At 35.9% G+C, this 27507-nt stretch overlaps 2 protein-coding genes across 2 annotated transcripts in view; one reads left to right on the forward strand and one right to left on the reverse strand.

Moving 5' to 3' along the window:
* The window catches only part of CTNNA3 (catenin alpha 3), a 1522505-nt gene that overhangs the window by 474192 nt on the left and 1020806 nt on the right, over positions 1-27507 (forward strand). The window lies entirely within an intron of this gene.
* The window catches only part of LRRTM3 (leucine rich repeat transmembrane neuronal 3), a 168387-nt gene continuing 144219 nt past the window's right edge, over positions 3340-27507 (reverse strand). Inside the window, exon 3 of the mRNA XM_037062680.1 lies at positions 3340-5224. Within this exon, the coding sequence (XP_036918575.1) occupies positions 5015-5224 (210 nt within the window). The 3' untranslated portion in view covers positions 3340-5014. The remainder of the gene's footprint in view (positions 5225-27507) is intronic.

Here is a 27507-nt window from a genome sequence, read left to right on the forward strand (position 1 = left end):
AAACAAATGTTCACTTAGCATTTTAGGAAGACACATATATAAAACAAAACCTATAAATGTTTGGGGGAAAAGAGGAGGAAGAAACTAAAAGAATGCCCTAAGTCCTAGGTGGCTGAAGCACTCTCTTGCTTTAAGATCAACTGGATTTTTTTAACATGAATTTTACTCTAAATTAAAAAATGTTGAATATAAGCAGACTCATTTCACAATAAAATCATAATACAAGCCGTGAGAGACCTTTAAAAATAGCCAGTCAGTGCTCTGGTATTTTTTGTTTTTAATTTTCAAATACTTTTTTCTATTACAGTTGATAGTAAAATGAAGCACAATTACTTGTTGTCAATCTATCCTGAGCGGTATGTGTGAGTTTTGAAAGCATGGGTCTTGGATCCCTTGCCACTGGTGCTCCTCCTGTTAGGAACGGCTGTGGTGAGTTGAGAAAACAGAAGTAGCTGGAAGGTCTTACTAAAGGACTAACTCATCTGGATCCTTACTGCATGACCGACCCATCTGGACCTGCAACTTGTATGTGTTACCAGATATAGATTCCAGAGTGATAAATTATGTATTTATATATTTTATTTATTTTCCAGAGTGATAAACAGTGAAGAACTATGCCAGTGTTGAGGTGTAACTACTCTAGAGATTTCTCACCACCATCTTTCCTGAAACCAGTTATCAGTTATCCATCAATCCCACTTTCTCTCCCTTTAGATACTGCCATCCACTCAGCACATCTGATTTTCTTTCTTCCAGCTTTCTAATAGTTCACATCAGTATATATTATTACACTTTCAGTTTCTGTACCCATTTTGAATGTTTAGTTTGAGAGATAACATCTGTTTTCTAGCCAGGAGCAGGCAAAGACAAATATATATATTTTTACTCCTATATATGGTGGTTTTTAGAAAATATTTTTGCAAAAAGGTTTTGCTATTTCTTAGCAGTTTAAGGAGTCAGACTGACCTGGTTCCAAATTGGGATTATGTCATTTGTGTTTTTTATTTTTTATCCTATTCTGAGGATAATATATTTATTGATTTTAGAGAGACAGGTGGTGGTGGGGAAGAGAGAGAGAGAAAGAGAGAAAAAGAGACAGACAGAGACAGATAGACATCAATGAGAGAGAGAGACATGGATTGGCTGCCTCCCACATGTGCCCCTACCTGGACCTGGGGTGGAACCTGAAACCCCTGGTGCCTAGAACGATGCTTTAACCAACAGAGCAACCCAGCCAGGGCATGTCGTTTATCTCGAATGCTATATGTGGACATGTTTTCTTTCCCTTAAAAATATAATGTATATTGAAACCTGCATCATTATATGATTTTCTGGAACATTAAGGAGGGAGCAGGGCTAGAGATTTGATAAAAATGAGCTGAGCTAATTAGTAAAATTATCATTTGCCTGTTTGCATGTTTTAGCCTCTATACATCTTTTTTGATAAATTACAATTCATTTTTAGTAGCAGAATAGAAAAAGTTCTATATTAAAACATGTATAAGAATTCATGGTTCAAGAAGTAGTCTTGTTGGAACAAAAAAAGAATAAAAAATTATAAAGGTCTTCCTGATTGGCTCTGAATTTATTATGTGTTCAGTTGGACATGTGTATAAACTGGCATTGTGGATCTGTTCTGTAATACCCACGCAGTCTCAATTTATATGATCCTTGGTTTCTTTTCTTGTGCTTCTCGATTTCATGTCTACTTTGGGGCCAATATACATCCACTTCCTGTAAGTAACTATTCTGCGCATTTACAGATATGATATGTTAACAAGTTTGTAACTTGTTATGCTTTTTAAACAATGAGTTTTAATGTGAGAGCCCAGAACAGCACACAGGAAAAGTTAATTAGCCTATATATTATATGGACAGAGGAACTGACTTAATTAGGAATTACTAAATAGCATGTTAACCTTTTTTTGTTTTTGTTTTTCATTCTGTTTACTGTCCCTGGAAATTCTCTGGCTCCAATCAGAGAGAGCAGGCTTTTAGTATAGAGGAGAGACTAAGAGACCCTGAATTTTGAGATTGATTCAGTTGTCTCAGTTGTGTTCTTGAGTGAGCCTCAACTTCTTTGAGACTAATGTGTCTTCATAGGATGGTTATGGAGACAAAATGAGATTATTTATGTGAAATGTAGTTATAAACCTCAGTACTACATAACTTTATTGTTCACCAGAGCTCTTGCTGTTGTAACCATGTTGGGTCAAATTCTGCATTTTTCACCCCCAAACACAAAGTTGTTTAAATAGTGAGCACAGACTGGATGGGAGACATGGGGACAAGGCAGTTAGGACAGTTATCAAGTGCTGGAAAAGGTAGGTTAGAAATAGAGATTTTAGACACAAATATAATATATAAATTGCAAATGTGTGACAATGATTCCAGACACAATCTTCTTCTCTAGCAGGTCCTCACCCCACCAACCCCTACCCCGCGTGGCAGGATGAAAAGGAAGCAAACAACCCAGCAGCAGCAGCAGCAGCTTCTCCCTCCTCCTCTTCTTTTTCGTTAAAGGTGTTTCCAGTTTAATTTCAAATATGAGAAATCTCAACATTCTTAGTTTTTTTAGCTCTTACTGTAGTAAGTCTTCAGATGCACAGAGCTAGGTTTCCAAGGTGACTGCTTCTATTTAAGTTTTTCACTTTAGATGAACTTAAACTGTCAAAAGAAAGGGTTTGCTTCAGAAAACCAAGGACATATGTCTATGAGGCTTCCTATAACTTGAAAAATTTTAGTCATTTATCAATTTGAAAATGTCTGGAAATACATATAAACTGCTTATTTATGCAAATTAAATGACACTTGAATGTTTGCAAGGCCAACTTCTAATAAGAAAATTGCAAATGACATTTTGATTTACATAGTAATAAATTTTGCATTTGATTTTAGACACAAATAATACATTTATAATTAACTCTATAAATTTATATATTGTGCAAAGCAAATTCTCAACTTAGAGGATTAAGAATACTGTGCAAAGAAGTTAGGAATTGAAAAAACAAAAATAAAAATTTGACTTAAAATGATAAAAATTTTGAATAGCAAATAATGTATGCAAAATATGTTACAAAATATGTGATGTTAAATAATTGATACATATACTATGACATTTAGTTTGATTTAAATTAGTAAGAGAGTTTGCTTCTGTCAACATATTTTTTTCTTTCTGACTTTGGATATTTTAAATAAAAATTTGCTGTACATGTTTTAAGTTTATTCTTCTTGAAGCTGCTTTTAAATTTGTCATAATAAAACTAGACTTGTATAGGTATGATTTTTAGAAGAAATAAAAAATTAAGCATTTGACATTGGTTTTCACAAATTGTTTTCTTCATTGTATTTGATTGATTGATTCCTGTTAGATTGACATATTATCGACCTATTTTTGATGTCATGATTATAAATGACAATAAAAAAGCGCTTCTTCTAGTGCAACAGCAATTGAAACTTGTAGTTTTATAGTAAAAAACACACAAAAGAATGTGTGACTATCATAGATAAATTAGCAATATTTTCAACAATAACCAATATTTTCAAACAATAACCTATGGCAAACAAACACCAGAAACAAGTTAATTATTTCAGCCTCTAAAAGGTCAGGTATTCATAATTTGATTTGAATTAACTGTATAATACAAGTGTAAAATCAATATATAATCTGAAGTGGTTTCCAATTACTCCAGGTTATTTTTTTCTGATAATTTGGAAGTGAATCTCATTATGGACTGCAATATAAACAGTTTAGAACATTTGGGGATATCTGCAATCTCCTTGAGCAATGAAGTTCTCCACCACCGCTCATATCTATATTGAAGGAGCTGCGGAAGTTGACTCCTCTCCCAGGAGGCAACTGATGTAGCAAACAAAGTTAAAAAATTCATATATTTTCTTTGAGATGTTCCCAAAATATAGCCTCACATTTCTAAATAAGAAGTTGTCTTAAAAACCAGGCACATTTTGCTCTGACTAATGACTATTTTTAGGTAAACCACTTTGGGTTAATTAGAAGAAAAATTGCTACTGTACAATTATGCTCTATTCTTCCACCTTGGCCCGAAAATACTGACATGTAACAAGTTTTTCTTTGTCACTGACAGTTGTACCTTTTAAGTGTTTCAAAGTCTGTTGCTGTGGTTACGGCCTTTGTTTCCAGGGATGTTTTGTCCATGCTTCCCTCCCACCCTTAACAATGGGTTATTCAAAAGAATGAAATAATGAGTCATTCATTCGAAAATATGTTGTTAAAATATCCCTCTTTATGATTACATTTCACTATTTAGAAACTAGGCTGTAATTCAAGGCAACAGTTAAATCTGTGAAGAAGTGTTAGAAAAACTCTTTGATTTTTTTTTCATTTATAAGAAAAACCTGGCTATGTAATTGAAGAACTTCTTAACAAGCATCAACAATTCAACCTTTTTGGTTAATGTATTATTTCAGGAACAAGTAGATAAAATTCTACGCAGTAGCATGATAAAAATCGTGCATGTTTCTCACAGCACAGAATTGGAGAGTCAAAGTTTCTGGGCACAAAAGCGGTAACAAAACAGTCCCTACAAAACTGAGTGACTCTAAATAACACAAGAAATAATTTTTGTTAATTTAAAACTGTAGAAACTGAAATGTGTAAAGTTTGTAACATAAAATGTAATTAAATTATGGTACTGTACATACCAGTTGTTTGTATAATTGAAATTTTACAATATGAAAAATACATTAGCTCTGTACAGTTTTTACAGATAGGTAGGATGAGTTTGGGGAAAAAAGATTTTTTTTCAGGGCAATACTCTAAGTCAAAAAAATACTGCACAACTTAGCTAATTACAAAGTGTAGACTTGAAACAATTCATGTCTTCTTTATTTCATGAATCAATCTTGGATTTTTGTTTATTTTAACAGGGGATTTTTTGTTTTGTTTTTAGAGTCCACAATGAACAAATCTTCCTCATTTTTGTCCTTGAGGTCACAAAGTTTGGTAGCGATTCTTGGCTACCAAAGAGCTCAGTTAAGCCAGGTGCTGTTTATGGTCACTGATTCGTCCAGCTGCTGTGATTGTGCTCAGGTCCAGCTCAGTCTCTAGGTGTGTTTCCATTGTATCTTCCTGTGCATTCGTTTCGAAGGTCTTATGAGAGAGAAGTTCATGATGCACCCCACAGTAACTTATTGTGGGCTGGTCATACGCCAGAAAGGTTGACACATTCATTGATAACGGTATCTGGGGAAAAACGACACGAGAAAAGTCAGTTATAAAAAGACAGGCAACTTTGAGGGCAAGATTTGGAGACTGTGAAGGTGCACACCCGACCTCTATGGTTGTATATGTGGCTCAAGTGTCCCCATGCTGTCACACTAATGTCCTTCATTCTCAGGCTAGTAAACACAGTGTGACAGTTTTAGAGCCTAAATGAAGTTGCTCAATTCTTAACTAGAACCTTCAGATAAATTGTAGTGTAAGTGGTTCTGAAAATGCTAAAAGCTTCATTGGAAGAGTCAAAAATGATTTTCCTCACTGGGGTAAAATTGTGGGTTTAGAACTAAGAAAACTAATATCGGTTATGTGTGGGCTGCCTCCCCATCTTCCCCTACTGCCCATCTCCATCCACTGAGTTTTGACTTCGTTGGTTAGGTCTTAAGACCTGGAATTTGCATTTCTCCAAGTTCCCATATGAGGGTGATGTTGTTAATCCACAATCATACTTTGAAACCCTCTGCAGAAGAGAATTGTCTAGGCAAGTCAGTTTGACTCTTGTCACTCAGTAACTTCTTAATGCTTATTTCTTCATGAGAATTTCTTGAAACATTAATGTTTGTAATTTGGCTCCTATATCTAAAATTTAAGGTTTAGAGAACTCCCAGGAAGAATCTGTGACTCCTATATAAGTCTTAAAAGGTTGAAAGGATGATGCTAGTTTTGAAGGAACGTGTGACGTGTATAAGAAAGGGATTCCCTTGTTAATTGCAGCTAATGAAAAATGCAAAGTCTAAAGATAGGGTGAAAAAAAACCAAGAGTGACCATTATGAGCAGAAGGAAACATATATATTACAGACAATGGGTAGTCTGAAATGTCAAAGATCAGTGTAGGGAGTATCCCCATGCTTTTCAACAAGATAGATACTTGTCTGAAAAAAGTAGGCAGATGTGAGGAACCTTGAGCTCTGATCCCCTTTCAATACCATAATTACTATTTCATATTGTTCAATTGCCTTGGATAAAAACTCCTGCCATTCTTGTTCCATGAGTGGGTTGAGCACTTCAGATTAAACTCCTTTCTGATGTCAGCTGAGATTAGATCCCAAGGCTGAGAAAAATAGAATGTTGAGGTTTTATTCTTTACTTGGTTCTTTTTCTCCATGCCTGAGAACCTGCTTTGGATTTTTTTATTCCATTTCTATTCTGCTACTCATATTTATTTTTTCTTGAATAAAAATTGGTTTAGCAAATATTTTTGTTTCCTCTTAAATAATAGTATTCACTTCTTTTGAGATTATTATTTTTAATATGAACATTTCAAGGTATAAAATGTTCAGGGCATAGTCCTTGGAGACAGAAATGTAATCCAGTTCATCAAATTGAATACCTGGGTAACTTTCTTTTTATGTGGATTTTTTAAGTTTGACACCTGCAGTTATCTGATATGTGAATATAAGACATCATATACTTAAGAAAATAATCAAGGCAATTGAAAGATCTTAGAGAAAATAATAGGATGCTTCCAAAGGTGCTCATTTGAAATAAGTAAGAATTCTGTTTTTACAAATGAAATAGCTCAGATAACTAAAATATAATATTATGCAAAAGTAATTGTATAATATGAATTGATTTGAGTTATAGGAGAGAATAAAAATAGAACTGTTATCAGGTACATGAGTTTCACATTAAGCCTCTGGGAAAATCAATGCTCTGTAATTGGTTATGGGTCATATATCTGTAGGATTTAATATATTCTTGTTTGTCATGGAAATTTCTGGATCATATGTTACATCATTCCTGGCTTGCTTGGAATTAACTCTACAGTAATTTGTGATTTCTATGGTGATAATGATTTAGGAAAAATAATGAAGCATAATGTGTTTATTCTATATGTCTGTATATGCACACATGATAATTTCCTGCTTGTTTTATATCTTATTTTATATCTTGTTTTATCCTGCTTGTTTTATATCTATATCTATTAATTGTTTTAATATCTAGAGCCTGCTGATATTCAGAGTACAAGTCCTAATTCAAACCATGTCAGTTAAATTGTTAGCTCTCAGTATTTGTTAAAGTATTCCACATCTTTTCTTTAGATAGTTTCTTATTTTTATATATGTCTTCACCCATGGTTATGCTTTAAAATTTTTTAATTGCTGTTAAATTGTATTTTTTTCATTGACATCTAGTCCCCCTCTACCTGCCTCCCCTCCGAAGTCACCACATGGTGTCCGTGTCCATGATGTCAAGTCATGTTACTCCATCTCTGAAACTGGGGTAGCACTCATCATCGGTGTGGATTTTGAACATGTATTTCCCTCTCTGCAACTGAAAGTGATTATTAAATTAAATTACATGTTAATATCAATAAAATATGATGTATCAGTAAGTAGAACTGAACAGGTAACCATATCTAAATACAACATTCCAGTAGATTTTTTTCCTGATTGACTTAAATGCTTTTGAAAATCTAAGAGTGAGCATTGGGGCTTAAATTGTTTTGCAAATCTAAGAGTTAGCACTGGGTATATACACATGTTTATTTGTAGTAAACCCTATATACATCAAAACATGTGTGTAGTCTTGTAGACAATTTATAAATCATTTAAATCAGGTATGGAAAATGCAAATTTGGAGGATATGTTAGTTCTAGACAACTATTACAATATTTGTTATATATATAAGATATGTATATAAGATATGTAAATAGATATAGCAAACCATTTATAATATGGGCATATATTCTGCCTGGGTAGTGTGGAGAGGATATCCACTGCCATTAAACAGGTACCCTGAGGCTCAGATACGATCCATGTGAACCCCTTCTTGTTGCCAAGTCAGTAAATAAAGCAGCTCCTTCTTCACATAACCATCAAATGACTTTGTGCTCTTTCTTTTCCCTTTCCAGTCTGACCTTGGTGTACTCAGCTCATTCTCTCTCTTTCTCCATTCTTAGCTGCTGCATTTTAATATGCTGAATCTGGTGAGGCACACAGTCATGCTCTCCCCAATGGATAAGGTGTTCAATAAGGCAGTCCCAGTTTATGCTTATTGTTCCATTTTGGACAATAAATCACTTACTAAACCTACCTGAAGATGGCACAAATATATTACTGCACAAAATGGAAATGAGTAGCAACCCTAAGTGCTTCACTAGCTCATCTGTATGGTGTTCCAGGAAGGGCAGTAGGAGATTTAAATCTAACCAGGCTCTGCTCCCCCAGATCGTTTGCCAGCAGGATCTGTGTAAAGTGTCCATAGCGTCTTGTCATATCTTTCAGAGAGCTAACAGTTGCAGTGCATTTCAATGTAGTAAACTCTTCATAATTAATTATGGTTTCCTTTGGTCCTGTAGGTCACTGTTTTCCAGGTGAGGTGATTATTAAAGCATAATTGGTGGATGTCCAGGGATATAAAAACTTACATATGTCATCTAGAGTCTGAGCTAAGAAATCATTATATGCTTTTCTAACAATGAGAGGTAGTAGCTAACTCATTATTTAGAAAATTCCCCTTAGGAAAAATTTTGAGTCTGCTAAACTACTTCCTCTCTTGACATCAGTGGTATTTGCCTAAGCAATAATTTTCCAGTGTCTGTCTTATTATCAATGATATACCTTTTACGTGTAAAAATTTATAGTCAGATGAGTAAAAATAAGTCATTATCAATGGTATTTTTCTCATTCGTGTATCATTTTGAGCTTGTGATTTTAAAGGGAAGGAATAGTTTTTTAGTTTCCAATTTGTAATTAAGTAAAAATAATGCTCAGTTTACTGCATAAATATCTATGTATATCTGTACAAATATAGGTGCATATATATAATCACACATATATATCAATTATATTCTAATTAGTTGATTACAAGTTATTTATTATTAATTTTTAATTGAATTTATTGTGATCACATTGGTTCAGAAAACCATATAGGTTTCAAGTTTACAACTTAGCAAAACTATCCCTGCACAATGTATCATGTGCTCATTACCCGAAGCAAAGTCTCTTTCTGTTCTCTCTTATCCCCCTTTCCCCATCTCCCCTTCCCCCTCTGGCTATCACCAAAGGGAAATGCTTTTTTGCTCAATTCCTTCACCTTCTTTCATACAGACCCCCAACCCTGCTCTTCTCTGACAGCTGTCAGTAGTCTGCTCCACCTGTCCATGCCTCTGTTTCTATTCTGTTTGTCAGTTTATTTTGTTCACTAGATTCCACCTATAACTGAGATCAGAGGGTGTTTGTCTTTCTCTAACTGGCATATTTCACTTAGGGTAATTATCTCCACTCCATCAGTACTGTCACAGAAGGTAAGATTTTGTTCTTTTTTTTACAGCCAAGTAGTAAGTATTCCTTTATGTAAATGTACCACAGATTTTCTATCTACTCATCTCCTGACAGGCACTTGGGTTATTTCTAAATCTTGGCTACTGAGTTACAAGCCATTTAAACATCTCTCCTGGTGGATATTTAAGTATAATATTCTGAATAGAATTCTGAATAGAATTCTATTCAGAATATTATACTTAAAATATTAAGTAGTATTTTAAGTATAACATTCTGAATAGAAAGTGACAGCCCACTTTTGAGGAAATAATGAAAAGGCTATTTTTTTCCCTTTCTAGAAATGTAAAACATAGGAAATGTTTGGTTGTCGTGTTCTTTCTGAATGGGGTTTTTAGTGAGCTTATGTATTACTGCTGACTATTCTTGAGCAGAATGCTCATGCTGTTTCCATGTGTCACAGGGGGGTCCTCCATGGGTAGAAGCCAGATACTATCTAGTGAGGAGTCCACCTCTCTACCTTGTTTAAGGATGGCACTTTAGGGTTTTTGTACCTACTGTTTTCAGTGATCTGCATGGAGTGAGAGAATTGGACTTCATGAAACAATTGGTATTATGAGATGTAGGTTTTATCACTACCAAGACATTACTTTCCATTTTATGCTATAATTTAGAGTCCAGTTATCTTACTTCTGTCTTTATCTACTAAACTTAATGAATTTTCATTTCGATGAAGTTTACATCTACATATTAATATGCATAAAAATAGGCATTATAATATTTTTCAAAGTAATATGGCCATGCCTCTGATGTTGCAGGTTTGGTTCCAGATCGCCACAATAAAAATATCACAATAAAGGAGTCACACAATTTTTTTTGGTTTCCTAATACATATAAAAGTTATGTTTATACTATAATATTCTTGATTAAGTGCATAGTAGCATTATGCCAAAGAATGTACATACTTTAATTAAAAAAGACTTTTTTGCTAAGGAATTGCTGACCATCATCTGAGCTTTCAGTGAGAAAATGTTGCCAGAGACTTGCTCAATGTAGGGTTGCCACAACCCTTCAGTTTATAGAAAATGCAGTATCTGCAAAGTGCAGTAAATCAAAGCCCAACACAATGAGGTATGCCATCACCTCTATAATTTGTCTCTAAATTTGTTTCAAACTGAGTTCATCGCTGGATCCAATCTGGCTCTTCTTCCCTGTGGTCCCTATTTTGTTAAGGGGAAAACAGAACCAAGTCAGTTTTGCCTTAAGTCATATTCTTTCCTGTCCCTTGTTCCAAATGTCCTGTTATTTGCCAGTTACTTTATTGACATTAGTTGACATGTGTCTTTTACATGCACTTTTTAAATTTCCGTGGGCACTAAAATATCACCTTGTTTGCCTTAGTGATTGCATAGTTGGTTTTTCTAATCAGCAGAGTTGCATATAAAACTAGATATTTGTAGCCCTGGCTGGTGTAGCTCAGTGGATTGAGCGTGGGCCTTCGAACCACACGATCGTGGTTCGATTCCCAGTCAGGGCACATGCCTGGGTTGCAGGCCAGTTCCCAGCAGAGGACACATGAGAGGCAACCATACATTGATATTTCTCTCCCTCTTTCCTTCCCTTCCCCTCTAAAGATAAATGAATAAAATCTTTAAAAAAATAGATATTTGTAAGTTCATTTCTGGAGATGATTGAATTTTTCTTTAACTAGATATAAGCAACATGTAAAAAGAGCGAATGCTTTTTATCTTTATTTTACTTTTTTATTGTGCCTGAAGCATTACCCTGTCTTTGGAAAGAAGTGAGATATGAAATACACTTCTCAGGAAATTAGTTTCCTTAAATACATTATTTTATATATATATATATATATATATATATATATATATATATATACACACACACACATGTATATGGTGTGTCTGTATCATGCCACTGCATATAAAATTCTTAATTTGAAGTTTTACTTTTTTAAAAAAATATACTTACTAATCACTTAATTCTTGTCCAGCTTGATGCCTCTACCTTCTGTTTTACTGATATAAGCTAAGTTTCAAGGTAGCCTTGGGTTTTGCTAGGATGTGTGCTATTTGGTGTGTTTGGGGAATTGCTTAGCAATCATTGTTTCAGTCCTAGCAATCATGAGCTTTGAGTACAGGCTGGTAGTTTTACTTAGAGTCAGAACGGGTATCTGTAATTTGGTATTATTTGACTGATATTAAACTCTCAGAAGAACATGCCTTACCTACTGGCTAGATTCCTATCTTGAAAATTTTATTAATCTCTATTTTGGTTTCTAAGTATTAAGGCAGTTGAGACAATGTGTTATATAGGAAGAAACAGTGTAAGCAATTATCACACTGCAGCTTGATTCCCTGGCGGAATATTAAAATCAGCTACCTTGAATCCTAATTTAATTTCTTCAGGATTTCTGCAGTGGTTCTTCTGCCTGGCCATTTGAGTAGCTGTGGGCATTTGTTCCATTTCTTGGTCAGTATAAGCCTCGCACACATCTCTAACATCTTCCTCATTGTCATCACTGTCACTCATTGAGCAATTACTGTGTGCTAGCTACCGTGCTATATGCTGGACGTAGGTCAACGTCTTTAAACCTCCCAAAGCTGCTGTAAAATAAATATAATTATCCCATTTTACAGTTGAGAAAACTAAGGTAGTTTAAATAATTAGTCTAAAATTACTCATGTGGTGAACTGCAGAACTGGTTGCCTGATTTCTTAATCACCACCCTTTACAGCCTATTTATCACTTTATCTAACTCACACTGGTCCTGGAACCTGGAGAAGTGAATACAATATGATGTGTCTGAATCCATTTAAACACCATTTCTCAACATTTGTATCTTATTTCCATTAGGGTGAACATCATAATATGTTATGCTACACCATAACTTTGTGGCACTGCTTTGCATATTAGGTATTCTGGAAAGAAACATGTAGTTTATTGGGGATTTATGATGGGGGTAGATGTAATACCTCAAAATTAGAGTTCTCTGCTTCTTACTCAACTCTTGTTGGCCCGTACAAAGTGTAAGGAGAAGGATCTAATCTGGAGAGCATTCTGGACTAGGACAGGAACCTTATACTCTGTGATACAAGATACATTTTTGTGTCGACTTAGAAATTGGTAGAAATATTTTGCAATTAAATGATGTTAGCTTTTCTCTTTAACAAAAGATGCAAAAAACCCAAAACCTCTATCAATCTGTGTAAGGAACTGGTTTGTTTTGTCCTGGCAAATGTGACTCAGCTCTGTATGGAAAACCTACAGAAATGAAGTGGTGGGCAGGAGCCAGACCTTCAAACCGAGTTTTCCCATGGGAATCAGGCCTAGAACATGCATACAGACTGTTACGGCTTGCTCTTGCTAAAAGTCCATCACCCTGGTCTAAAACAACAAATGTGTATTGTCTACCTTCAAGGTAATTTCCAAAGCCTATATGAGTTCTTCCAAGGACAGAGCTAATCAGCTCATCGCCATTCCCCTCTGCATGTTATTTTCATTTTCTTGATTGTACCTAAAATGTAGACAATAATATTCTATGTAATAGATAATAAATCTTTCTCTGATGTAAGACCCCAGGAAAACAATAAAAGCCTGTCTAGGCAAGGGTCGAGGTGCTCCCCTCTTGAGGGAGTGGCTGAGGCATCCGGAGGCACTCTCCCCTTGAGAGAGTAGCTATGCTGTTCCCTTTTTCTACACAGGATTGTTGTCACCTGTGCATTCATTCTCGCCATAAGCCACAACAGGTGGGCTCTGCTGGTCAGGGTCTGCCACATCTGGTGTCTGAACAGGTACTCAAAGGCTATCAGCCACAAATCTGTAGTTTGAGTATTTGTTTTATATTAAATGATACTTGTTTTGATTTTTTTTTCTGTATGTGAAAAACAGTTATAGATAGGTGCGGACAAACAGCCAGGCTGGAGTAGTAGAAGACCAAAGATGAATAAGACAGTTTCTGCTTTCTGGTAAAATCAAAGACTAGTGAGGGAGACAAATAGTGCAAGTAATTCAAGAAAGGCAATGAATGGGGTAGGGTAGAAGACAAGTTATTGCGTGTGTATATAAGAAGAAAAATTATTATATATATGTAGAAATTAGCCAATATATTTATGAATATATCAGGCATTAGAGCATGGGGTGTGCGTGTATGTATATGTATATGTGTATATATATATATATATTTATGTGTGTGTATATGTACAACATATTTTGCTCTGACTGGCTGATTCTGCTAAATATATAATTTCTCCTGTGTGAGGCAAATGAACTAACCATCTTTCTTCTTGGAAATGTTGTTATTTTCTAGATTTATTGGTGAGAGTCAATATTGTGAGAGTGATTCCATACTTGTTTTTTTCTTTAAAGATTTTATTTATTTATCTTTAGAGGGGAAGGGAAGGAGAAAGGGAGAGAAATATCAGTGTACGGTTGCCTCTCGTGCGTCCCCTGCAACCCAGGCATGTGCCCTGACTGGGAATCGAACCACGATCCTCTGGTTTGCAAGCCCCTGCTCAATCCACTTAGCTACACCAGCCAGGGCCCATACTTGTTTTTATAGACTCTATTACAGACGTCATATATTTTACTTTGATTTATCTGTTTGAAGGGCAGTCTCTCTCTTGAAACTCTTTAGTATCCAAATGGTTAATTTGTATGAGTACCACTGACTGTTGGATCACTAAATTTAATTATCATGATTCTACTACTAATTTATTTTTTTAATTCAGGAAATACTTAGTTAGGAGTCTAAATTTGTTATTCTACATTTAAATTAAAAACACAAAACTTTTTTATACTTTTAAAGTCTTATATGTAATGCAGATCTTACTACTCAATTTTTGGTATTTTCTTAAGAGCTAAATTGTCAACTAAAGTAACAATTGCTATCCTGAGATCACAAGTATAAGGTAATAAGGCAGGAGCCCAGTATGATATTGAGGACTTTCAAGTGTCTGTAATTTGAGAATATTGTGAAAGGAAACATTGTTGGCAGGATAACTCTTTTAGTGCCTTTTGTGTGAAAAATACATTATCATGAGCTCCTGCAGAGTGAAATCATAAAGGGAAAAAATTGAGTTTTATTTGTAAGGTCATAGTTCTCCTTGCACCAAAATGCAGTTATGCTAAAATAAAATCCTGAATTTTAGTAGCTTTATGTGTGTCTTGTAAATTTGTAAACTCAGAACTGCCCCCAGTCAATTATAAAATGCAGGTAGGTCCCTTTATCTTTGAAATTAAAAAATGTATCTTAAATATTTAAATGGCACTATCATTTGTTCTTTAGAAAACAATTTGTTTTTAATTCAGTTTTGCAACAAGAAATAAATAGGGGTCAGCTATATGCATTATTTTTGTAAGTTCATATGTTATTGTCTACAAAACCAAATAGAAATATTCATTCATTAATTTATTTACTTCCACAAAGATTTGCTGAATGCTTTAGATGCTGGATATACATGAAGTCCTTGTCTTTAAGGCTTCTGGAAAGAACATAAACCATTCTAAAAAACACTTGACAAGGGAGGACTCCACGTAGGAAGAGTGTTTATACTTTCCCAAATTGGCATCTGTCATTCACTCATGAACTCACTCATTCACTCCTGTTCTTGTTCTTTCTCTCTTGAACTATCAAGATGTTTCCTCAGTATAACTTGTATAACATGTGTGTTTTTTGAAATTCATCTTCTGTGGTTGTTATTTATACATATATTTTATCTTATATCAGACCATAGCCTTTTTGAGTGCCCAAATCTGACTAATCATGTTTCTTTATGCCTTATACTGTTTCCTATGGTCCTTAAATATAGTGAAGCACTGACTGTGTATTTAATGAGTAAACGACAATATGAATAAATGAATGATAGAGAAAGGGTATTCATATTATTTGGGTAGAAATTAAAACCCTCATCTCAGAAGGGTTTTGACTGGACTTTATGAGAACTATATGACTGAGGTAATCTGGTAAAGTCTAATGATGTCAAGATCAGGCCATTATGATTCTAGATTAGAGGTAGAGGGCTAGAGTGAATTTTCAAATATCCACTAATGATTAGGTACATAATGTATAATGCTACATTATGTTTGAGAACTTCTTTATTTTATTTCAATTATTAAATTTTTTTATTATTTTCATTTGAAATGTTAACATATTACATTATATAAAATAAGTTATCAATTTAAAATATATCAAACTTTAAAAAGTAATATTAAAAATAAAATAATTACTCTTAAATTGGTGATTTTCCTCCTGTAAATTTCTGTGTTATATCTGTGCTTGTCCTTCAATACCTTCCACACCTGCATTTTTCGAACTCATTTAGTGCTCTTTGGAAGCATAGCTCACGATCTCTAAGAGTTTGGTGCACCTGCCAAATTAGCTTTCCCAGTAATGGACTCTGCCCTGATTCCTTCTGTGTTAACCTCCATTTTATTTTTGCAGTGCCAATGGAAAGTGATGTTTCTCTTCTATTGAGGCAAAGCAAAATGCCCCAAACTGTTTTCATTTGCATGCAAATCTTTCTGCACAGCCCAATGCCTGCTGCATCCACACTTTGGCCAGGTAGAGTGATGGGACCCAAATTGAGCCTATGGCTCAAAGGCCCCACTAATCTTGATGCTGTTTTCAAATCTGTTTCTTCAGACTGCTGTGCAATGAGGTGCAGTTGCTAATCAATGTGAAAATGATGTCATTTTCTTTTTTTTCTGAAAATTGTAGTTACTGTATTCCACTCAAGAAGTATATAAGTATTTCACTTATAATGACATTGGTAATATGGCAGTTTATATTTTTAGTCTAGGTTCATATAAACCAATGAGATTGAAAATCACCAATTATAGTAAACACTACAAAATAAACAACAAATAACAGTGTTAGGTACTATTACAGGAGTAACTGAGAAAGAACTCTCTGTATCTGTGACTAATGGCATTTTAGTCTCCTACAGAGGCTCCGTGTGGAATCCCTGAACATTGCCATTTGTAGTTGCTTTTCTGTCATGATTTCTCATATCCTATTTGCTTTCCAACTGGCTTTTTCATCTCCACTAGCTTCCTGTAGTTTTAGCATTCTTCATAAAACAGGCTCTACTTTGACATGCTGACCTTGAGAACAGGTCCTGCTTTAGCAGGACTTTGACTACCCACCTTTTGTAGGGGCTCTCATTCCTTTCTGGTACCTAGAGGGAAGCGCCTTGGGATTTGCTGAATCCCAGTAGTTGTCCTCCAATCCAACAAGCTTTCAAATGATGTGACTATTTCCTGGTGAGCATTTAGCTTCTCTCCAACTTTATTATTAAATTAATTCAGATTTTGGTTGAAATTATGTTCAAACTAAATGAGATAATATTCTGTGCACATCTGCTAAGTTACATAAAAATCCTGTACTTAGAAATTGAATTCAACTAACACTTCCTTTGCAAAACTCCTCAGTTGAATTTAACTCTATAGGGATGAATTCCTGCTATGAATTTCTTCAGAATATATATGTATGTATCTCATAAGTATAAAATATATATTGTTCCTTCCATCTACCATTCATCTATCTATCCATCAGTCCATTTATATTCGTTTCCATCTGTCCATTATTGAGTACTCTTGGGATGCTAAATGAAAAAAAACAATCACAAGCAAGCAATTGTAAAACACTATTTTTCCTCGGTGAGTTAAGGTGTGTTTTAGGAGATAGTGAGGGGGGAGGGAAGATGCTCCACCATTGGTGTGAGACTTTGTATAGATAACACCATGTGTTTGCTGGCCAGTTCTTATATACACATTGCCATTATTTCACTTATATGAATATTATCTGCCTATCTAGACTGTAAATTTGATAGAAAATAAAGAATTCTCATGGGTTGTACAGGCTTGTATATTTGTAAAATTTTGAAAGTTCTTGTTAGTGGAAAGATGGGTGAGGAATAGAACTTCTGACAGTCTATATGTATGTACTTATGTTTACCATGAAGATATGATAAGGGATGAGCTAATTTACACAGTTAATCTAATTTATTATTTCAGATTTTTATGTGCAGAAATACTATGAATTTTTCAAAAGGTAAGTCCTGATAATATAGCTTTTATAATAATGCAGTGAACCAGTTCTCATTAACACTTACATTAAGATCAACTTGTAAATGGCATTTGCAGGTCATATGAGGATGGCTGTCAGCGGGCTGATTGAAAGTACTGTTGGGGTGGGGATCTATCACCTCACTCTTAGTGTTTTGTCTGCTCAATGTGTTCTCAGTTACAGTCTCTTTTTCATAGTTACACCTAGAATTTCAAAATGATCATTTTAAGGGTGCATTTTCTGTTATCTTGCTTTATAGAATGTAATGTCTTAGTAATAATAAAGAAGGTAAATGATTTTATTTTTTTTCAGTGTTATGTGCACAACCACATATATTTGCAGATAATCTTTTTCCAACTATGGCTTTGCTCAAACTAATTAAAATACATTGTATAAGGAAATATGTGAGGTGTTATTTCTTAATAGTTCATCTTGTTTTATTAGGTCTATAAAAGTTTGGTTTTGACTTAAAATTCAAAGTAGATATCAAAAAGTTTTATAAATTTTATTGATCATGCTATTACAGTTGTCCCAAATTTTCTCCTTTTGCTCCCCTCCACTTGGTGCCCCCCTTCCCTCTGGCAGTTCCCCCCACTTAGTTCATGTGACTAGGTCATGTATATAAGTTCTTTGGCTTCTCCATTTCCTATATTGTTCTTAACATCCTACTGTCTATTTCTGTATCTACCAATTTGTCCTTCTTAATCCCTGCACTTTTTCTCCCCTTCTCCCCATTTCCATCCCAACAAATTACCCTTCAAATGATCTCCATATCTATGATTCCATTTGTGTTCTGCTTGTTTGCTTAGTTTGTTTTTTAGATACTATTATAGATAGTTGGGAATTTATTGCCATTTTAATGTTCATAATTTTGATCTTCTTTTTCTTAAATAAGTTCTTTTTACCTTTCACATAATAATGGCTTGGTGATGATGAACTCCTCTAGCTTTACCTTGTCTGGGAAGCACTTTATATGACCTTCCATTCTAAACAATAGCTTTTCTGGATAGAGTAACCTAGGTTGTAGGTTCTTGTTTTTCATGACTTCGAATACTTCTTGCCAGGCCCTTCTAGCCTGCAATGTTTTGTTTGAGAAATTAGCTGACAGTCTTATGGGATCTCCTTTGTAGGTAACTGTCTGCTTTTCCCTTGCTGCTTTTAAGAGTCTGTCTTTATCTTTAACCTTCGGTATTTTAATTTTGATGTATCTTGATGTAGTCCTCTTTGTGTTCATTTTGTTTGGGATTCTCTGTGCTTCCTGGACGTGTATGTGTGTTTCCTTCACCAAATTAGGGAAGTTTTCTTTCATTAGTTTTTCAAATAATTTTTCAATTTCTTGCTCTTTCTTTTCTCCTTCCAGCACCCTTATGATTTGAATGTTGGTATGTTTGAAGTTTTCCCAGAGACTCCTTAGCCTATCCTTGTTTTTTTGGATTCTTTTTTCTTCTTGCTGTTCTAATTGAATGTTTTTTTCTTCCCTATGTTATAAATCATTGATTTGATTTTTGGCTTCATTCCCTCCATTGTTGGTTCCCTATAAATCTTTATTTTACTTAGTGTAACCTTCATTGCTGAGTGGGTCTTTTTTATTCTGTTGAAGTACCTGAGTTCCTTGAGCATCCTAATAACCAATGTTTCGAATTCTGCATCTGAAAGATTGCTTATCTTCATTTTGTTTAGTTCTTTTTCTGGAATTTTGTTCTGTTCTTTTATTTGGGACATATTTGTTTGTCTCCTCATTTTGGCAGCCTCACTGTGTTTCTTTCTATGTAATAGGTAGAGCTGCTTTGACTCCCTATCTTAGTAACAAGGCCTATTGTAAGAAATCCCACTGGTAAGTTTGGTGGGGTAGAGCCTTAGGTAATCTCCAGGGCAGGGCAACCCTTGTGAACCAGGTTGACCAGGTTGGTGGAGTCTCAGATATGGTGTCACCACCCTGTGGCTCTGTATGGGGAATGGCTCAGAAAGGGGACAATGACCACTGCCTGGCCTCTGGAGTTTTGTCAGAAGGCCCCCGCACTAACCCTGATGCCAGGCACTTCCATTTCTCCAAATATGCCATGGGTGCCCTTTCAGCTGCTGTCCCAGTGCAGGAGCCCAGAGGGAGTGAGCCTGCATAAATTCTAAGTCTGTTGTGGGTCCTTTAAATGGATATGCCTGAGAATCCTGAAGTTTCTTCTGGAATCCTGAAGCTCCCACTGGTTTTTACAGCCAGAAGTTATGGGGACTTATCTTCCTGGCACTGGAACCCTGGGTTTGATAGTCTAGTGTGGGGTTCAGATCCCTCCTTCCTGAGGTATCCCTCTCAATATTTATCCATCACACATGGGTGTGGGACTGCCCTTTCCACATCTCCACATCTCTATACATCTCTGCATGTCTCCATGTCTCCACCCCTCCTACTCATCTGGTTGAACATGACTTCTTTAATTCCTTGGTTGTCAGGTTTCAATACAGCTCGATTTTCTGATGATTCTGGGTCACAGTTGTTTTGTAGTTTAGTTGTAATTTTTGCTGTGGTTGAATGAGGAGGCTGAGCAAGTTGGAGGCTGAGCCTCCATCTTGACCTGAAGTCCCATAGTTCTCAAATACATTTTTAAAGAATAGGCCATATCTGGGCAGTAAAAGTCAAGCTTGAGATCAATTAACAGTCTTCACTATTGTCAGGATACTCTACTCAGAGAATATACTTTAGCTCCTTTTTATCATGATTGGACAATTGGTGATATACAAGCTACAAATATAAAATAATGTAGTTTTAGTAAGAGTTTTTATTATTGCTTCCTTATTGTTAGGTTCTATAATATACTGCTAGTGAAAACCCAGATGACATAAGATAAAGGATGTACCTTAATTTATAGATATATTCCAGATAAATTCTATATGGGATATTGGCTTTTCTGTGAAAATTTTAACTTTATGCCATTATAGGTAGTATAACAATTCATCAATTTTCATTGTTATTTTAGTGTCTCTTATCAAAGTATGAGAATTGAGTGGGAGAAGTGATCATCAATCTTATAAAAGTAAGTGATTAAGAAAATCTGATGTATGAGTTAGAGAATCTAATTTATAGGAATCAATGATTTTTTACTTTCTCATGGCTACCAATGAAGGTAGTCTCATTTGAATGATCCTTAGAATAGAACTATAGATTAATTTTTAAGTTAATATATTTCTTAATATGTGGTTCACTCCCATTAGCTTTGGTTTTAATGTCTGTTGATGGTGTTCTGATATTATGTGAGATAACATAAGCATATTCAATATTATACATAATTTATGATATGTGATGTATAAGCATATTACATATAAGCATATTTTATGTACATAAGCATCACTTAAATATGAGTTCTGTCCAGAAAAAGTCCAGAAATTTTTAATATAAGGAGGACTGTTTGTGTGACTTTGATGTAACCTGACAGCCAAGGAGGGTGGACCGGAATGCACATGTGTGACCAATGACAACTTCACTGTACTAGTCAGTGGGGTTGGTAGATGCCATTGAGTGAGCCATGTGTACTGTGTGGCTGTCACATTAAAAATGACCGAATGAGCAGAGCAACAGATCGGCATCAGATTTTGCATTAAGCTTGAATATTCCTCCATGGAAACTATTCAGATGATTCAGAAGGTCACAGCTATGAACAATGGGTGATTGGCACCTTCATCACAACAGCAACATGTCTGCTCATGCATCATGTCTCATGCAGTGTTTTTTTGGTGAAACATCAAATCACCCAGGTGACTTAACCCCTGCTGCAGCCCAGCTATGGTACCCTGCAACTTCTGGCTTTTCCCAAAACTAAAATCACCATGGAAAGGGAAGACATTTCAGACCATCAGTGAAATTCAGGAAAATATGATGGTGAATGGGAGAGCTGCGTGAGGTCCCAAGGTGCCTACTTTGAAGGGGACTAAGACATCATTGTCCTATATACAATATCTTTTTTTCTTCTGTCTTCTTCAATAAATGTCTCTATTTTTCATAGTACATGACTGGATACCTTCTAGACAGACCTTGGATATAGGAGCCTGATAGGATCGTCTTTGATATTTTCTTCCTATTACCCTTTTCCACTAGGAACTATTTGTGGAATCCTCACTCCAGGTACAGAATTGTGCCAAATGTTTAGGATAATTTCAGGAGCAGTAGATATGGGGATTGATTGTCTACTTACTACCTTTGAGTTTCTATAATCATTCAGAGTATGTGAGTAAAAAAAACAAACAGAGGTAAAAATCTAGTTGTATGGATGCAAAGAGAGAGTGCTTTCAGGGTGTGGCATTTGTTCTTATTTATAAGGAAACACTGGAGCCCCTGATGGTAACATCTTCCTGAGAAACTGTGTCAAACAAGAGAACTCTTCTTTGAGTTGGTGTTAACCTTGAAATATATCATATTCCCAACTGAATTTACCATGTCTCTCTCTCTCCTCCTAATAGAAAACTGATTAGATTTTTCTTCTTCTTTCTTCTCCTCTCCATAAGCTTTTTTATTTGCTTCAATTGCTTACATTTTAAAAAACTATTTGTAGACTTTGTGAGTAAACAAACTTATACAAGTATGTAGCAGGAACCATTTTGAAATGCCTGTGGGGAGAACTAATGTATTTTGAATGACATTTATTTTTAATGATTTCATAATTTTTTATTATGGGACATGAAATTGAGACACATAAAAGTGCCGGGGTGGGGGAAAACTGCAGAGTTTATTAATAAAGGTACTAGGATTTTATCATTGAGCTGTAATCACTATCTAATGTCTGGATAATGCAGGTTTTCTTTGCTTCTGAAGGGAAATTTAAAAATGCACATTAAGAACAAAAATTATAGAAAATAAGAGCATTTTAGATATTACTCAACTGTAGTTAAAATTTCAAGGATATTGTTAAATGTGTTGATGAAAAGTAACACACTGAGATGGCAATTCTGTTTTGGGATGAGGATGATAGGAAAAAATAAGACTATACATTTTAGCACTGAAATGTTATTTCCTAGATGTAGCCCCGTGAAAGAGTATTGAAAAATGTAGTGGACCTGTTCACTCACCATTATATTGATTCCTTGTTTCTCACAGTGTGTTTAATGAAAAAACAACTGTGTGGCTTATTTTTGTGTCATGGTGCTGGGGTAATATTTTAGGCCTTCTCTTTTTATTTGAGGACATTACCAATGTGGTTTTAAAGAAAGGAAGAGTCTTTCTCCAATCAATTGTGTGGCTCCCGAGGGTCTTTAAAGGGATTCAAAGTTTAAGAAGTTTAATAATGCAGAAGTCTTTATACCAGGATGCCTAGTGGTCCCCTGAGCACATTTGACCCTCCTGATCCTTAGGTGCACACCTGCTTTATTGTCAGAGCACACAGGTGGCTTCTGTTAGGATGCATGACTACAGCAGAAATGCCTGTCTGGTTCAGCATTGCAGTTACACTCCTACTCACGAGCACTTAATACAGGAGGTGTGTTGCTCCTGGTCACCAAAATCTGGTCAATCTCTTGACTGATGATATTGTAGTCCATCCCCTGGATACCCAGGTCTGAAGATGCTTCTGCTAGATCCAGGAATAATAGCTGGTGTTTAAGATTTTTTTCAGCACTCAAATTCTGAAATTTTCTTCTTTGTGCTGATGCAGAATAGATACTCTATTTTATCTGAGAAAGGGCATGTATTTTGGGTAGGAAAGTATCTTCCTGGAAATGATGTATTCCCCCCTCATTCCTTCAGGGATTTCTTTCCCTGTGGGCCAGCTGAGTTATTCATAGCTTCTGCATCCCTAAGAGACCTGTGACATAATGAAGAGTTTTGGAGGAAAGGAAGTGATTCTCAATTTTATGGTATAGGAAATGCATTTCTAGAGATTGGAGTTTTGAGTGTAGCCATTTTCAAAATCTGCTTCAGGGTTTAAGGTTTTAATCCTATGCCGTGAGTGATATTGATTAAGCATTTTCTGCCTCACCCATTAGCTTTCCCTTCTGCTCAGTGCTGTAGTGAAATCATGATTTGTGTTGTGGAAATCACTGAGGCTGTAAATCCAGCCCTTATGACTCCAATGCATTATTGAGAGGAGAGCACAGATGGAGTGTAAGAGAGCAAGCAGTTGTTCAAGCCAACTAATATCTTTGATAATTAATAAATATAACAGGAGAAATGAATAGCAAATGAAGAAGTAACTGATCTAATTTTTAACTAAAACCCAGTATAATTATCTGGTTTGTAATTTTTAAAATTCCCTTCATAGCTTTGAAAGAAACCCTTTTGGTTCCGGAGACTGCTGATGGCAACCTCACTGGTGCTGCAGTGGAGAAAGGGTTGGCCTACCCCACATCTGCAATCACTCTGGGTCCACTTTAAACTTCTGCCTGGGTAGTATAAGTATTTCTGTTTATCGAACACCAGCTAGGTTTCAGGAACTGTGCTAGATACTGAAAATTAAAAGATCATTGGAGCCTGGTTCCTGGTTTCAAGAAGCTCCCAGTCTCTAAGCGGGATTCACGCAGGTGAACATAAACAGTGAATGAGCCCAGACTTGACTGGGGTTGTGCACTGCCCTTAGAGTAGAGCATGATCAGGTCTGCCCAGCTGAGGTCAGGGAAGGACCCAGAGAGGAGACTCCTGAACTAAGCACCGAAGGCAGAGTAGGAACTCGCTAGGGGAAAAGCAGGAAGATCACGCAGGCACAGGCACAGAGGCATGAGGCAGCATGGCTGATCCAGGGAATCAAACTCAAAATGACAGGATCAGATGATGGATTTGAAGGAGCAGCAACAAGAATATGTATGTGAGATGAGAATACAACGGAATAGTAGGTGAGAGATGAGGCGAGTAGGCGAGGGCCGGAGGTCATGTACCAGGTACTAACAATGGGGATGGAAAGAAAGGATCAATCTTCATCAAACATATCAGGTGAGTGACCTTGGACAATTTCATTAACCTCTCTGAGCTACAATATTGGTGTTTGTGAAATGAATATAATAATCTCTACTTTTCACTTTTGTTGTTAGCACTGAAGTTAGTATATGTGTTTCCTGGAATTGAAAGTGATCAATAGTGAAAGAGATGATTATAATATTATTCCTGATTGACTGAAACACTTCAGGTCCTTTTTTTCTACACAGTTCACTGCTTGTCACTCTCATTTCACTGTTCAATATATAGCTGAAATGAGTTCAGAGAATTAAGTATGTTTTAAATGCTGCTGCCAACAGTCATTTCTCCAATAATTATGACATTGCCACATTAATCTATAGTTGAGACAAAATCAAATTGAAGTGCTGCAGAGTTTATAAGCTCTATCAGAACTAAAGGAAGGAGAGAGAAATATTTGGCCATTATTAGAATGGCTGGCTTCTTAGTGGGAAGCATCGTAGTTCAAATGTCAATTATCCAACAAAATAAAAAGGACTGAGAATTTAAATTGAAGTATCAGATATGGACTCATTTATCCATACCTTTAGCTTTAGGCATGACACCTTCACGTTTTCTATGCACATCCACAAAATAAGGAGGAGGATGCCTGGTGAATAAATACCAACAAGGAGGCTTACGTATGAGAATGATAAGTAATAAAATAATAACTTTCCTCTCTGAGGAGAAAAACGTGTATCAGCAGATCTTCTGATGTTGGGACTGAATGTTCTATGTAGTCTAGTTTTTTTTCCATTAATGTTAGTTTCTTTAAATGTATTACTGACTTCCACAATTTGTTTCCTACCTCAGTAGTTTTGTTTTAAATTATAAACAGCAAATCTCTTTGAAAGGTAGAAATTAACTGCTGATGCTTCTCTTTCCACCCCCAAATAGGTGCCAAATCCAGCAGAAAATGTCTCTAACCTACAAAATACCACTAGTTTATATAACTGGATGGTTTTTTTTATTCCTGAGAGAAGGGGACCCTTTATAAAGTTGTCGCTCATCCTGGTTCCTTTTTCCCTGCCTCTCTGGATTCTACCACAACCAGGTTAAATACCCACTGTATGAAGGCTTTGGAAAAACCAAAACAAACAAAAACAAACTTCCTTGAACTGTGGCAGTTTTTTTTGTTTGTTTTACTCCTCCCTTGGTACTTCATACATGGTGCTGTGTGTGAGTGACTATCTTATGAGTTATGTCATCATCCCCATGATATCACACACTCTTGAGAGCAACTACTTTGCTTTCTCCATTGTCTTCCCTAGCCCGAGGAGATATTTTTATGTTTATTGGCTTCCTCAGGGCTTTCCAAACACAGATATACAAGATTTACCCAAGATTACACATTACCCAGATCTTAGCTGTAGGTTCTGCTCTCTCACTGTGGTCCTGGCAGAAAGTTGGCGGCAAGCGGGGCCGTGGATCTTGGTATCTATGTTAATGGAGGGTTCTTCAGTTTCTAGGATTTTCCCCACCGTTCTGTAAAGTAAACTTTCTTACACATAGCATGTTCTCATAAATTGATCTCTCATGTATCTCCCCTCCACAAAAAAATATGGCCAGTAGAACATAATAGAAACCAAACTGGGAATGTACATGTTGTTTCTAAAACTTATAAATATGGATTATGCCATGTGTTCCTGGATATTAAGACTTATTGGTGACTTCAAATTTGTAGTGTAGGTTGTATTCAAAATAGATTGAAAGTATGTTAGAAATTGTACCCCAAATTCAGGAAGCTCTGAATGGGAGCCAAATTATACCAATGTTCTAAGTCAGATAATCAAATGAAGTGCTCTGCGTGTTGGCTTTTTCTCTTTCCCTGCTTTTGCATTTTCATAATTATATTTGGCTTGTTCACCTCCCCCTGAATTTTGAGGATGCCAATGTTAAGAAGACATCAGGAAAAAATTTGTAATGCACAATAATTGCTTTGACTCTGTTTTCCTACATAATTCAAGGGGAGTAACATTTTGTTGGCCTCTATCACTTCTCTGCTGATCATATCCTCCTTCCAAACCTTGGAGACACAAATGCACACAGAGAACTTCACAGCTGGCATGCTTTAGGGCTTTCTACATTGCTCGTTATCCGGTTAAGAGGCACTGTAGCTGTAGAGTTTTTGAAGTGCACATGAACCTTTCCAGGATGTGGAGTTGCACTGGGGGAAGGTCACTCACTCTTCATGTCTGTTGTAGGATGTTTACTGGGCTCAACCAAAAAGTCTAAAAATAGTATTCTTTTATATGGGGGTTTCTGGATGCTCTTGAATGAGGTTGTTACCCCTGAGGGAAAGCTCTTAAAGTGACTGAACTTTGGATATCTTGTATTGACTTGGTCAAAGTGTGAACTTGTCCATGGCCTAGTATATGTCCTACTGGCTCACAATTAGCCAAGCTGACAGACAAGCCTGAAATGGACGTGCCAAGCTCCCAGTGGGCTTCATATTATAAATCACTCTTGCTCTCTTTCTCCTCCCTCCTTCATTTCTTCCCTTCTTTCTCTTTATTAATTCATTCACCCATTCAATAAATGATCATTGGAATATGTATTATGTGCCAGCTACTGTCGAAGGTGCTCATGGGATGAATAAATAAATAAAAATAGATATGATAGTAGAGGGATACGTTAAACAAATAGTCACACAAATATATTATCATAAATCTTGAAGTTGGTTACAGAGGAAAAGTATAAGGAACTGGTCTTGTTGGGTATCTCATGGAAGGTTTCCCTGATAAAGTGTCATAGGTGATGAGATGAAGGAACAGTTGAGTGAAGGTGGGAAGAAGCATGCTTCAGGCTAAGGTAACACTGAGCAAAGTACTGGAGTCCTGAATGGCTGGACTAGGGACTATGGGAATGAGGATGGGTCTGGGGTGAAGAAGTCTGGTTTGAGATGGGCCCAAGAAGTCATTAGTCTCTTGTAGACCATTGTATGAATTTTATAGGGATTTTTTGTAGGATTCAGATGTTACCATAAAGCACCTGGAAGCCAATGAAAGATTTTAAGCAGGAAAGTGATTGACATGA

The sequence above is a fragment of the Sturnira hondurensis genome, unplaced genomic scaffold (genome assembly GCF_014824575.4).
Source record: "Sturnira hondurensis isolate 20B ecotype Veracruz unplaced genomic scaffold, ASM1482457v3 Scaffold0014302, whole genome shotgun sequence".
Classification (NCBI taxonomy): Eukaryota; Metazoa; Chordata; class Mammalia; order Chiroptera; family Phyllostomidae; genus Sturnira; species Sturnira hondurensis.